This window comes from Crocuta crocuta, unplaced genomic scaffold (assembly GCF_008692635.1).
Source record: "Crocuta crocuta isolate KB4526 unplaced genomic scaffold, BGI_CrCroc_1.0 scaffold99, whole genome shotgun sequence".
Classification (NCBI taxonomy): Eukaryota; Metazoa; Chordata; class Mammalia; order Carnivora; family Hyaenidae; genus Crocuta; species Crocuta crocuta.
In genome coordinates this window covers 2572642-2586498 of record NW_027551560.1, presented here as the reverse complement: position 1 = coordinate 2586498, position 13857 = coordinate 2572642, and the positions used below count along the sequence as shown (strand labels likewise).

Below are 13857 nucleotides of genomic sequence, written 5' to 3'. Positions count from 1 at the left end.
ACTGTGGTTGTGAGTGGCTCTCCCACAGGACACCTCTGTAAGTGTCTGTGTGCAGATGTACCTCTGTCTCTGCGGCCTACCTACAGACAGAATGTCTGTGATTCCTAAAAGTTTAATTATGGATCAACTTGTTCTAACGAAGACTGTTTCCCTCAAACACACCTAATGATTTGGAGGGTTTTTTATATGTTCATTGTATTTTTGAGAGACAGAGCATGAATGAGCTGGGGAGGGGCAGAGGGAGAGGGGACAGGGGATCCGAAGTGGTCTCTCCCTGTCGACAGCAGCGAGCCCAACAAGAGGCTCAAATTCAGGAACAGTGAGATCACAAGCTGACAAAGTCGGATGTTCAACCAACTGGGCCACCCAGGTGCCCCTGGGGTGGGTGTTTTTTCATCTTTATTTCTAACTATCATTTTCATGGGAAAGAGATCATAGTATTGTAGCTCTATGTTTCCCTTATTATTAAATTTCAAACTTCTGTGGATAGAAGGGAAATAACTGCATAATCAAGTTCAAATCCTATTTTATAGATAAGGAAATGGGGATGGAGAGATGTTAGGGGACTTGCCCTAAGTGCCCCAGCCTCTCTGGAGGACCACAGACAGTCTCTGAGCCACTGTGGAAAGTATAGGACTGGCATTCAGAAGGCTTGGTCCCTATGTTCACAGGACACCTTGCTTTCACCAGCAATGAGAGCTGACAGATGCTTCACTTCTGTAAGCCTCCATTTCCTCATTTGTACGTGGGGATAACAGTACCTGCCCTGACTTCTCTACTTTGTTATAGAGTATTTAAGTCAACCTGGAAAATGGGAATGGGTTCTATTGCTGGGAATCAGTTAACGATCTACTAGCAAATATTTAAAACTATTGAAGCAACTCAAAAGCAAAGACTCCTTTAATAAACAAAGAATCCCATGATAATGAGAACTGTTTTCTCAAAAATGAATTGTTTCATAAGTATAAAGTTTCATGTACCATGCATGTGTTGGGGACATGGGTGGTCTTTATATGGGAGACAAGCAGGGGTGAACGTATTTATTTGTTTAGTTGGCTGGCTGGCTGGTTGGCTGGTTAGTTGATTGGTTGGCTAGTTGATTATTTGTTTAGTTATGTGCTTGGCTAGTTGATTGGTTGGTTGTTTGATCAGTTAGTTGTTTTTTATCTGAGGATACTTCGCAGCACAGAACAAGGAACCATTCTACTCAAACAATCCAGCAAGGTTCATGAGGAACACTTGTTGGACCAGAAAGGAGAGTGTTTGAGGCTGTCTTCCAAGTGCTCTAACACATTTAACTTTTCTATCAGTTCCCTGACTCTGGAACTCTCCTAATCTAACAATCCTCCCTATGGTCAGGGACTGCTCATGTATCAAATATCTTATCCACACTTCATTTTTACATTTCCTTTAAATTCTATAAAGCATGTTAGTGCACCTCTCACATAGATTTCCAGGGACCTCAGGTGGAGCTGTAATGTACCAACTTTCAACAAAGATGATTTTCACTGGTCTTGCCGCCCAGCGGCCCTACTGTGCACAGTTCAACCATCACTGAGATATGCCAACTAGGGCCTTAAATTTATCAGTAGGTCTCAAAATAGACAACTGAAGTTCACATGTAACTTTTAGTAACTGGGTCACACACACACCTGTGTGGTTAACACATGCTCCTTGGATTCCTTACGTACACAAACCACTGTCTCAAACCACGAAACATTAAGCAGTTTGGAGAATAAACTGAAGCGATTGCACAAACAGGAAGCAGAAAACATTCTGCGGCTGATTTACCACCGTATTTTTCCTTGCTATTTCAATGCAATGCGTGTCGTCAGCTCTGGAAGTGTGTGTGTGTGTGTGTGTGTGTGTGTGTGGCTCCATGTAATAGATGTGCATATTTTGAGACACAGCTGAGATACATCTGTTATGAGCCTCCCGCTCCTACCACCAGGGCCCTGGTTTAAACACACGTCACATCTCTGCAGGACCTCTCCAGACCCTCACTAATCACACTGCTTCCAGTCTCACTGTTCTGCAACCCATTCCACAGCGTTCGCCAATACTCTGATCGGTCTACAGTTTTTATTATCTCCTGGGTGCCAGACACTATTCAAGGGACGCAGGACACAGTTGTGAAAAACACTGACCAGGTTGTCTGGACTTAGAAACTCACTAGAGAATCTAGGGAAGAGGAAAAGACATTAAACAAGTAAACAATAAATAAGCAAGGGAATTACAGACAATAATAACTGCTCAGAAGAAATGGAACACGGTAACAGCTGCCTGGTAGCTAACGCCATGTGATGACCGTTGGGAAGTGTATGCCTTAGAGAAGGAACAGCAAATGTAAAGGGTGTGAGGCAAGAGTAAGCCTGGAGCATGTGGGAGATCGTTAGGAGAGACAGGTGGTAAGAACAGGCAGGATGGGAGGTGAAGACAGAGACACAAACAAGGGCATGATGTGCAGGGCCTGCTTCCTTACACTTGCATTGGAAGACTCTGAGAATGATAATAAAAGTAATCTGATTTGTGCTCTTCAAAGGTCACTCAGGCTGCTGTATGGAGAAAGGCAGGGAGATCACAAGATGGGAGAGGAGTGATGTGATGGATAGAGGCCACAAAGGTCACCCAGGAACAGGTAACTGCAGTAAACTTACTCCTTGAAGGGCCAGATACTAAATATGTCCCGTTTTGCAGACCCCACAGTCTTTGCTGCGGCTGCTCCAGCCATCACTCTAGCACAAAAGCAGCCATGGACAATGTGTAAATGGGCATGACTGTATTCCAATAAAACTTTATTTGTGAACATTGACATTTGCATTTCATACAATGTTAATGTGTCACGAAATATCATTCATTCATTTTCAAACCACTTAAAAATGTAAAAACTATTCAGCCTGCTGATGGTACAAAAGCAGGTACTGAGCCAGACTTGGCCCACCGGCCTTAATTTGCCAAACTCCCTGGGGGTTGACCTGGGGCTGTGGCAATGAAGGTGGGAGATACGGATGGGTTTGGAGTTTATAAGGAGTCAGAGCTCATGGCACCAGGTACTCGGTGTGCGTGACAAGTGCGGAGAAAAATGAAGGAAGCTACACGCATTGGATCTCAGCAGCTGACAGATCAACCCCCCCAGGAGCCCCGTGGCTCAAGCGCGCCCCCTTCAGGCTCCTCCCTGCATGGTAAATCTAACCCCCTGGCTCTGAGTTTCAAAACCACATGATCTGGCACAGCCTCCTCTCCAACTTTGCCCCCCGACGGCCGCCTTCACACACCTTACCTTCCAATCAAAACTGATGGGTGGGGGGGGGAGGGGGGAGATGGGCATGGAGGAGGGCACTTGTGGGGATGAGCACTGGGTGTTATATGGAAACCAACTTGACAATAAACTATTTGTAAAAACAAAACCAAAAAAAAAAAAAATGTTTTCCAGGTTGTGAGCTCTTGTTCACACACCCAAAATGCCCTTTCCCTTTGTATCCTGTCGGTCTGAATGCCCGCCATCCTGCACAGCTGGAAAATGCCACCCACCCCACAAAGATACCCCTGGCTCTCCCAACAGGAAGGAGAGTGCCTGCCCCTCTATTTCCATTGCTTGCATCCCATTGCTGCTCTACCTGTATTGTAGGTGCTGGTATTTCATTCACATCTCAAGACTCCGACTGAAGTATAAACTCCAGAAGGACAGACCTGATAGTCATTCATATTTTTATAGCTTCCCACTGCCAGTCACTTCCAATACCTACTGGATTCCTTAAATCTAATGGGCATTGAGACTTTTATTAAAATACTGGACGAGACAGGTGCAACGCTGTGGGAGATGGGAATGATTACATGTCCCTGAATGAGACACTGCCTAGTTCACTGGAAAGTGATAATCTTTTAAAAGACAGACATTTAAAATAAGAACCAGGAGTACTCGGAGTGGTGCATAAAAGGGGAAGCAAGTAAGTCAGAGGCTATCTAGCACGTTTATCACATCTCTTAATTCTTCCAAATGTCAACATCCTACCCGCACCTGTGCAGGAAAAATGTCGTACATGGAAGCAGTTCCATCCCCTCAACAGTTGAACATCCCAAGTGCTCAGAGCCAATCTAGGGAACAGTGACTGATTCCCACTCACCGAAAGATGTTCCCGACCGCTTTTGTCCGCAACGTCTGTGGAAGGGATTTCATTACTTCTGTTCGTGGTGTCCCCAATGTCATTTGCTGCAGTCCCATAATCTTAAATTGGAGAAATGGGAAAGAGAAGGAACCATGAAGTTGTCACTAGGCTACCAACAAACACGAGGTCACAGCATGACCCAGAAAAATGAAGCAAGACAAATTACAAAGATTCCAAGCCATGACAGCCTTGGTGGGGAGGGGAACATGACCCAGCTCCTGAGTTAAAGCCACCATAGTGCTTGGATTGCACGATGCTCACATTTTACGCAACCCAGATCTTTCCATCACTGGTTTGGCAGTCAAATTCTAAACCAGGTTTAGGGTTTTCTTTTGTAGGTAAAAATATACCCTTTTCTTGATGTAGTATAGAATATAAATGTGAAAAGGAATCGATCATCAAAGAGTCATACATTTATTGACCTGGAAGGGTCTTCAGATATGGAATCTAACCACCAGCTTTATGGCTGAAGAAGGTCATCAAAGCAAAGTTAAATGACAAGTCTAAGGTCAACTGGCAAGAAGGCTGCAGAGCCTAAACGGGAACCGGCCTTGACATGAGCATCACTAATTTCAGGGCACATGCACCTTATGTGAGTAAGACGCAACCACTCATGTTGTGCTGTGGACTGAGCATTGATGTGAACTTGGTTACACGTAAGACCTTTTGTGAAAGGTCTGACTGGGGCACTTGGGTGGTTCAGTTGGTCAGGCATCCAACTTCAGCTCCAGTCATGATTGCGCGGTCCATGAGTTTGAGCCGCACATCGGGCTCTGTGCTGACAGCTCAGAGCCTTGGAGCCTGCTTTGGATTCTGTGTGTGTGTGTGTGTGTGTGTGTGTGTGTGTGTGACCCTCCCCCACTCACACTCTGTCTCTCTCTGTCTCTCAAAAAGGAATAAATGTTCAAATAAATAAATTAATTAATTAATTAAAAGGTCTGAACTGCCCACATTTCAGTTTCTGAGTTAACAGATAAGGAACTGCACCAACACAGTATTTAGAATTGTGAGAATACGTTCTCACTTCACTGTATCTCAAATGTCACTGCCATCTTCTAAATCAATTATAGTTTATACAGATCAGGGTGGAAATAAATGGTTGTTGTTGTTGTTGTTGTTGTTGTTGTTTGTGGGTAGTGGAAGTTTTTATTAGTGACACTACATGTAAAAAGGCATAGGAAATTTTTGATAAACTTACTGCAAACAATGTTGTTTATCAATGTTTGGTATTTTTATTCTAAATAGATCTGGTGACTGCAATTTCCATCTTACACAAACAACCTCATTAAGTCAGCCCCAGCCACACTTTCCTAGGGAACTATCATGCTGGCCTTAGGGCAATAAATTTAAATTATATTTTGATTAGCAGAGTGTTCTTTTGAATGTGAATAAAAAGTAACAGAAAAAGCATCTATTTTCCGTTTGCTGTTCTAGTCTTACTCCAAAACTACCGTTGCCATTTTCATTTTAAACAGACTGGAACATTAATTTCCGCCAAACACTAAGAGATATCATCTATTTGCTCATTTTTCACCTCCTCATAGTTTAATGAGCCACCCATCCAAAATCAAATCATTGAAGTATCTATAGTTTAATATCATGACATTTTTCTGCCCATAGACCCAAAGTGGGATCTGAAGCCAATGAGAAGATAAGATTTTTTAAAGTCCTGAAGTTAGTGGAAAGGAGTCTATAACATTATTTTAGAATGTAAAATCACAATCCAAATATACATCTCTCTGATACAATTTGAGCTACTCTTTCTATAAATCGAATGGGTATAAATAAAAACAAAAATGTGTAAATCACATGCACAAAATCATCCAAACAACAGCTTGAAAGAAATACAGTTTAACATGCATAAAACAGGTAAAGACAATATAATTCCCTAATTAAAATTAGCTCAAGTTAAATACACACACACATAACAAACATACAAATATAGAATCATTTCATAAAAAAAGATGTCAATGCATACATAAAGTTAAAGAATGGAATATTTAATAGAATAAATGTATACATATTTCAATCAATGTAACTTTTTAAAAAATGTTTATGTTTTTATTTATTTTTGACAGAGAGAGACAGCGTGCGTGCATGAGTGTGAGCTGGGGAGGGACAGAGAGAGAGAAAGACACAGAATCCAAAGCAGGCTCCAGGCTCTGAGCTGTCAGCACAGAGCCTGATGTGATGATCAAACTCATGAAATGTGAGCTCATGACCTGGGCCGAAGTTGGACGCTCAGCCGACTGAGCCACCCAGTCACCCCATCAATGTAACTTTTAATCAATCTTTTTTGAGCCAAGTCTTGAAATTGAGCTTGCCACTTCCCCAAACACAGGCCTCCTGGGCATGAAGGAGGTTTGGAAATCTGTTAAAGATGGATTTTCACACCTAGACAAACATCCCTGGCATCCCATTAAAATAGCCAAGTACAGATGAGATCTCCAGCTAAAAGCTAATGCAGTTCACCTTCTGGCTTCTCCCTCTCTGCAGACCTAAGGGAACCACATTTTATTCAAGGCTTCAATGACCTTCTCTGAGGAAGCTGATCTAAACTGCAGGGGTGGTTCCAGTTACTCAAGAGTTAACCCATCCCTCTTATCAGCAATGGAGTCAAGAATGGACAATGACCCCCTGGGTCATGATCAGATTCAAGGAGGACTGATGGAGATTTCTGGGAAAGTTCCCTTTTTTTCTGGAATGCTTTCAGAAACTCTTCCATTTCTCCTGACAATGCAAGTGACAGTGGCCCCTCTGCCAGCATCATCTTAAAACCATGAGAGGAACCAGCCTTCCTTGAAGTGGGCACAGTGTGCAGGGGGGTGTAAAGATGAAAAACCTTGGGTGCCTAATGACATGGTTGAGCTGCTGATTTAACCAACCCTAAAAACATGCCCTACTTTTGAGGTTCCTGTTTGTGAGCCAAACTTCCTTATTATACAAGAAACATAATTTTGAATTGGGTTTACTGTCAGAGCCAGAAACTGATACACCTCCCTTTTCTTGGTAGTCATGGCTTTTAAACAGGTAATTAGTTCCCAATTATAGAAACAAAATGTCTGTTACCCTGGAATGGATTTACCACTTCCAAGAACAGACCAAGAGAGAGAAAATGCTATTTACAAGCATTGTAAATATCAAGGGAAAACAGCCATCAATATTGAATGATTTTTGAAATATTATTGTGGGCTATGTAATGCTTGAAGTGTATATTTAACTGGGCTTCAAGGTCCGCTTTTAGTTGATTTGTTTCATTTCAGACAAACATTTTGAAAAAAAAAAAACACAAATAAAGACAACAGGATAGGTACCTTCATAAATTACATCAGGATAATTTGGGTTGGCACCTAAAAGGCAAAACAAAGCAAAGATTCGTAAGTATGCATTCAGCGTTAATACTACGTATACCCACTAAAATGGGTCAAATATATATCGAAGTTTTTATAGTTGAATCAGTTGTTTATAGGACAGTACACGAAACCTGGAATTCTCGGTTTGCTCCGTGTTAGCTGTTTCCCTCCCCAGTTCCCAAAGCCTTCATCCCTTCAGAACAAGAAAAGAAATGAAGGAGAAGAAATTACAAATCACTTTAGCTGGACAAACTTCAGCGATCAATGCATTACGACCATTTCTATTATACAGTTGGCCGTTTTAACTGCAGTCCTGGTACTTTTTTTATTCCAGGGACAGATCATCTCCACACCATGTTCAACAACAAAAGATAAAACCTCTGGTGGTTTGGGTGTTACTTTCAACGTGTATTTTAGCTGGTCCATTTGCTTTCACAAACACATTATCAACCAGCCTGAAATAATGATAACTAACGCACCATTTTGCTCTCCACTTGATGTTTCGGGGGTGGGGCTAGGGGTGGGGGATTGTTGCCAAGGCTGAATAAACAGATCCTTTCTTTGCTTTAATATCACACAGAAAAATAAATGTACTTTCTACACTGAAATGATTTATTTATAAGAGGTCACAAATAAATGTTATGTCTGTTATGTCAGAAACAAATGCGAAAGCATATGTCCTTAATTGGGAAGGGGGGGAGATTCTTTAGTCATCAAGATTATAGGAATACTCAGTTTTAAAACATTACCGTGAAAATTTGCAAAAATGTTTTGATTTTTTTTTAAATCTACATCAACAGGAACTGGTAACAAAACCAGCTGCTACTTACTCTCCAATCAGAACTAACTGGGTCTCTATATGAAAGCCTACTTGGAAATAAAATTAAAATTTGACATAACATTTATATAATTATAAAATAAATTTCCAAATCTACTTCCTCTGTCTTTAGTCATCACATACATACTTGTAAACTATAAAGCCTATTCAGGTCTCACTTCACTTCCAAACACTTTGCAGAAAAATGTCATTTCAGATAGAAGGAAATTTGAGCCAGTTTTCTATTTGTGTATTTGCTAGTAAATAATCAAAGTTGGTCTAAATGAAGAACCAGATAAAAATGGCCCTAACATTCAAATCAGAATTTTAACACATTTCACCTCACAGAATCTGTATTTTAGCAGGGGGAACATTAAGTAGATGGTTGTGCACATCAAGTTAAGGATACTACATACTGCTGAGCATTCCATGCTCTGTATAACTCTAGGGGGCACCATTTAGACTGTACTCTGTGAATAGCACCACCTGAAATTGTGCAGCGCACAACCATGCAGTCATTGATTCCAGTATATTTCAATAGTATTTTGAGTTTTAGTATCAAAAACACCACGTGAAAGTAGTCTTGAGTTACAATTTGTTAATACGTATTGTCACAATTGTTTGTAGTGGATATGATGTTCCTGAGAAGGGCCCTGAAGGCTGCCTTGTAATTTGAGAGATAATTCAGTGGATACAGCAGCAGAAAATCCTAGTGACAACCCTGGTAATGTGCAGGGCACCCACCCACCTGCTGAAATCCTTTCCCTTTGCAGAGTCCATGGAACAAATGAGTGTGCTGTTGCGGTGAATATTCCATACCCCTACTGAAGGAAAGGTTCTGTAACCCCAAGTGAGCAAGTCATTCTTTGAACTGCTCATAATCCATTACTTCAGAAGATCCCACGCTGTATATTGATCCCCTCAATATACAGGTCTGCACCTGCAAGGGCACCTGTCCACCAGAGTCCACACTCCACTTCTAGACTTCGCTCCAGGCCCCAGGTTTTCTTCCCCACACACCACACACACACTTCATAGGACTAGCTAACCTTTCCCCTACATCTGTCAGCCCACAGGTGGCCACACTACCACTCTGTGCACTTTCTGACCCAAGACGGAAGGGAGGGGTGAGGGCCGAGCAAGGGCAGGTGAGCTGGGGTGTCCACTTGCCCTTCTCTGCCTCTCATCTACCTCTCACCGTACAGTCAGAGGCACAGGGCAGGGGCTATGGCCAGGAACCAGCTCTACCAAAACCACTACGTTCCAGCATGGAAATCCAAGAATCAGGGAGAATTTGATGCTCAAACCTAGCCTTCCAGGTCATTAAAAACATGTATTTGCCAAGGTAGATAGATGGAACCTATTGATTTAACAATTCATCAACCTGATTCATATTTTTTAAGGATTTGGAGGTAAGGATACGGACCTTCATTTGTACTAGGTTGACCAATCATCCCAGACTCTCTGAGACCGAGGACATTCCTAAGATGGTGACCTTTAAGTTTTAAAACTACAATAGTCCCAGGCAAATTCTTGTAGTTTGTCCAAGAATGAGGGCTTTCCCCTGACATGGGACTTGTGGTGTAAAATCTAGGACTAGTCAGTCACTCTGAATTGTCCTCAGGTTCTCAGGGACCCCACAGACACCAACCTTCCTCTACACAGGCAATGCCATAAAGACTGAAGATTCAGAGCCAGATTTATCTAGACCACGCACTGGAAGGGCTGCAGGGACTCGGACTGACATACAGCTGTAATCGGCCTTGTCAGAGAAAGGAAACACCCCACGACTCACACAATGCCCCTAGGAGCACCCGGAACATAAGATCAAGGCAAGGCAGCAGATGTCAGGTATAGAGAAAGGACCTGGGATGGGCTCAAAAGTAAACAGGTTAGCCCATACTCTGGAAAACTGGTCCTCTTCCAGACTTAACAATTCATATCAGTGCATATCTTTCCTACCAAGTTTGCCAGCAAAACCATTAGGTCACATCTACACTGTCAGAAGGCTACTATAGTTTCCTAACTTCATTTTCGAGAGATGTATGAGAAGTACTGTCACTTTCCTTTCATTTTTAGGAATTCTCAAATTTAGCACAAGATCACAAAACTCATAGGAAGACAATGTGGGAAGAACAATAAGGTGTTCTTTTTTCCTCTCTCAACCATGCTATACTGTGTCTGATGAAGGCTCACTCACTACAATAAAGAAAGAGTCTCCTTGTGTACAAAAGTTTAAGAAACCGGTGCCTGGGAAGATACACAGACCTGGAGTTTATGAAAAATTAGGGTCACAGCACTCCAGCTAACCCCGGCTCATCACACACAGAATGTTGCTTCTAGCAACTTCTCAGTCAAGTTAACCTCCCGTCGTGTTTGTGGCTCCAATAGTAAGGTACTTGTTAACATCATGTTAAATGCAGACATGGGAAAAGTCATCACTTCCTTCACAGACCTCTGGCAGTGGTCATATTGGGGAAATGTCCTGCCATTTTTAAGTCTAATTTCTAAGTGGTTCCTCTCATTTAGTTTAAATGTGTTCATTATATATCATTATGTCTAAGGGTAGAAATGCCTGTTTGAGATATTCAGGACTAAAGGGTGGATGAGGAAAGGCAAACAGGCAGAAAAGCTGACCCAAAGAGAATGAATGACCAGTAAATGAGTAACGTGCTGGCAAGGGGGATCTGAGCACAGTTCTGCTTTCTTAAATACCATCCCTGTAGCTCATCAAACAAAAATCTCAGATTTAGGCAGCAAGAGGCGACATCATGTTGAAAACCACCGGAAGTATGGAAATTGCCAGAGTAAAATAAGGAAACTCAGAAACTCCGTCAACCCTACTCCATTCTAAACAAGCCGTGGGCCATTTTCTACCCCCTCCCCAGTTTGCTCCAGTGTGGAAACAGCAAGTCCTCCCCAACCCAAAGAAGGTGCACACCAGGCACAAATGGTTGCTTGTCTCATGTTTCAGTTCCGTTTTCCGAAGAGTCTGCGGAGTGTCGGCTGGTGCCACACTCACTTGTGCTTGGTCCTTGACCTAGGGCATGTTGTCAGGAATTTGGGCACCAGGACTCGCAGGTGCAAGATGCAGCCTGAAGCAGTCCCACTGAAAACAACGGGGACTGTACTCTGGCCACACGCGCACTCCAGTCAAAGCTCCTGATGGCACATGTGATGTCTGCACTGCCACAAGACAGACCTGAGGGCCTTGAAAGACTTCTAAAAATGGATACAGTCACTCTCTCCCCAACAGTATCAAGCCAAAGCCCCTCACCATCCTCTGACCTCCATGCTAAACTGCCTTTAAAGAGAGGGCTTTGTAGCTTCTATATTCTAATCTATTATAGCTCACGAGTAAATCTTCTGACTCCATGTAAGTCTTTATGAGTAAAACTCCATGGCTTTTTAACTGTAAGACTCCATAGTTAAAGGAAAACCACACATGTAGGATAAAGAAAAATTGTGGGAAGGTGGGTAGGGTTCCCTTTCCATCCCTCTGCAAAGATAAAAATAACGGTGGAGGCCAGAAGACACATCTGTTTCCTTCCTTTCAGCTTTTAGTCTTTCTCTAATGCTCTTTAAAAAAATGAAGAAGAATAAGACTTCTCTCTGAAATCTATTTTCAGACTCTGCTTCGTGTGATCATGAAAAATATTTCAAAGAATTCCATGCGATAAAGAAATAGCAAAAGATTCATTCTTTTCAAAGGAACTATCCTTGATTTGTCTGACAGTGTTGTCTAACTCATGGTGGTCCCTCCTTCTGATTTCCAGATCCTTTTCTTCTTCCTTTACTGAATGGCAGGGACCCAACACACTGGGGGTTCAAATGTCCACGTTTCAATGTTGGCTGAGCCACTAACATGCTACACGGCATCAGGGGTCTCTTCGCTTTTCCTGTGACAAAGGAATGTTCGATACCTCAGGAGAGGATAAGAGCATTGGTTCTGGCAACCCGTCAGGAGCTTTGGGAAGCATAATTAATTAACATTAGTACTCTTGAGACCTAAAGAATTATTTAAGTATAAATCTTAATTATCATGATTATTAAGAGTCTATGGTCAAAGCACAGTCTTCTTGGTTATTTAAGGCAGAAAAGCAGGTCGAGTTTCTTTTCCTTCCGCTCCCAGGACAAGAAATGGGTCCTGACAAAGGGCCAGAGAGCAAGTTGTGGAGGGGGGGTGCGGGGGGAAGGCTTTATATTTTCTTAAAGTGTAACATTTAGAGAAATTTCCTCTGCCTACATTCTCTGGCCCAAGAACACCGAATCTAAATCTGCCAGTTTGGGGGCAACTCTAAGTACTGCAGAGAGCTCCAGTTCATCCAGACGTCATGAATCTTTTGATAAAACAGCACGAATGAGAAGCTGTGGGGAAAAATCTTCCAATATTTATAGTTTGTTCCCGACGCACACCCTGCATAGGAGGCAAGTGCTCCCGAATTAGGAAGCATAAGTCACTAACTCCCACTGCTTGTGTGAATGAGCATTCTTGAGCTGTGACATTCTTCCTGAATGAGTGGGCCACAGAGACACTCTTTATGTACTGCCTGAAGAATGGGAAGCTTTAGAGCACGGGTATTTTATCACCCAGTGTTCAGGCTAGGTTTGTGCCAAGCCTAAAGTATTAATCACTTGGGAGAGACTTCAGTAGAAGAATCTACACTTGAACAATCAACGTGTTCACGATGATGGAAATAGCTGACCTTGGAAAGTCTTGAAACTCATGCTGTCTGATCCCAAGATGCTGGCGAAGGCCCCAGGCTTCTTCCTGATGATGCTCACAAGCAATGTCTCTGCCATCAATTTCTGCTTACAGTTCTGCTCACCACGCCTGTCACTTAGTCTCCACACACACCTTCATGTTCCCTAGAAGGCTTTTCCAATGACAGCCAGGTAGTGGATCAATTTCATCTTACATAAGTCTTATTTCTGGCCTATAAGCTCACTAGGATACAGCAGAATTTTGGGAGACTCTCCAGATGGCCCTGTGTTCCCTATGTGAGTGCTGCACCAGGTCTCTACTTTATCTCATCTCCCTAAGCCTCCTGAAGCCAACATATTGAATTCATCCCACTTTTTGCAAAACCCAATTAGACTGCATCTCTGTGCACAAACTATTCTGTATTTTTATCATTATTACTCGTCTATATCCACAAGGAGTCAGTGCGGCCATCTTGGCAGACGCCTACACAGTCCTTCCAATGGCTTCCCTCAGGTTCTACAAGGGCAGAAGGGAACCCCCTCCTCACTATGCAAAATACGGTCTGGGACCTTCAGCATCAGCTGGGAGCTGGTCAGAAACTCAAAATCTTAGACCCTTCCCCATATTCATGAGATCAGAACCTCTGTTTTAGTAGCATCTCCAGGAGAGCTGTATGCTCATTAAAGTTTGAAAGGCGCCAATTTATGACTCCGTGAGAAGTCTTACCAAAGTCAAAAGGCCTCATTGGGCATAGAAGATGGTTATTGTACAATGAAACATAAAGCAAACCTAAAAAAATGCTAGATACCCAAATAC

General features: G+C 42.5%; 1 protein-coding gene across 5 annotated transcripts in view; it reads right to left on the bottom strand.

The window, feature by feature from the left end:
• Positions 1–13857, bottom strand: part of NTRK2 (neurotrophic receptor tyrosine kinase 2) — a 337144-nt gene that overhangs the window by 262617 nt on the left and 60670 nt on the right. For all 5 annotated transcript variants that reach the window (XM_077749483.1, XM_077749485.1, XM_077749486.1 and 2 more), the window contains 2 exons: positions 7481–7516; positions 4125–4225 (listed from right to left, as the gene is read on the bottom strand). In XM_077749483.1, coding sequence (XP_077605609.1) covers positions 4125–4225; positions 7481–7516 — 137 coding nt within the window. The remainder of the gene's footprint in view (positions 1–4124; positions 4226–7480; positions 7517–13857) is intronic.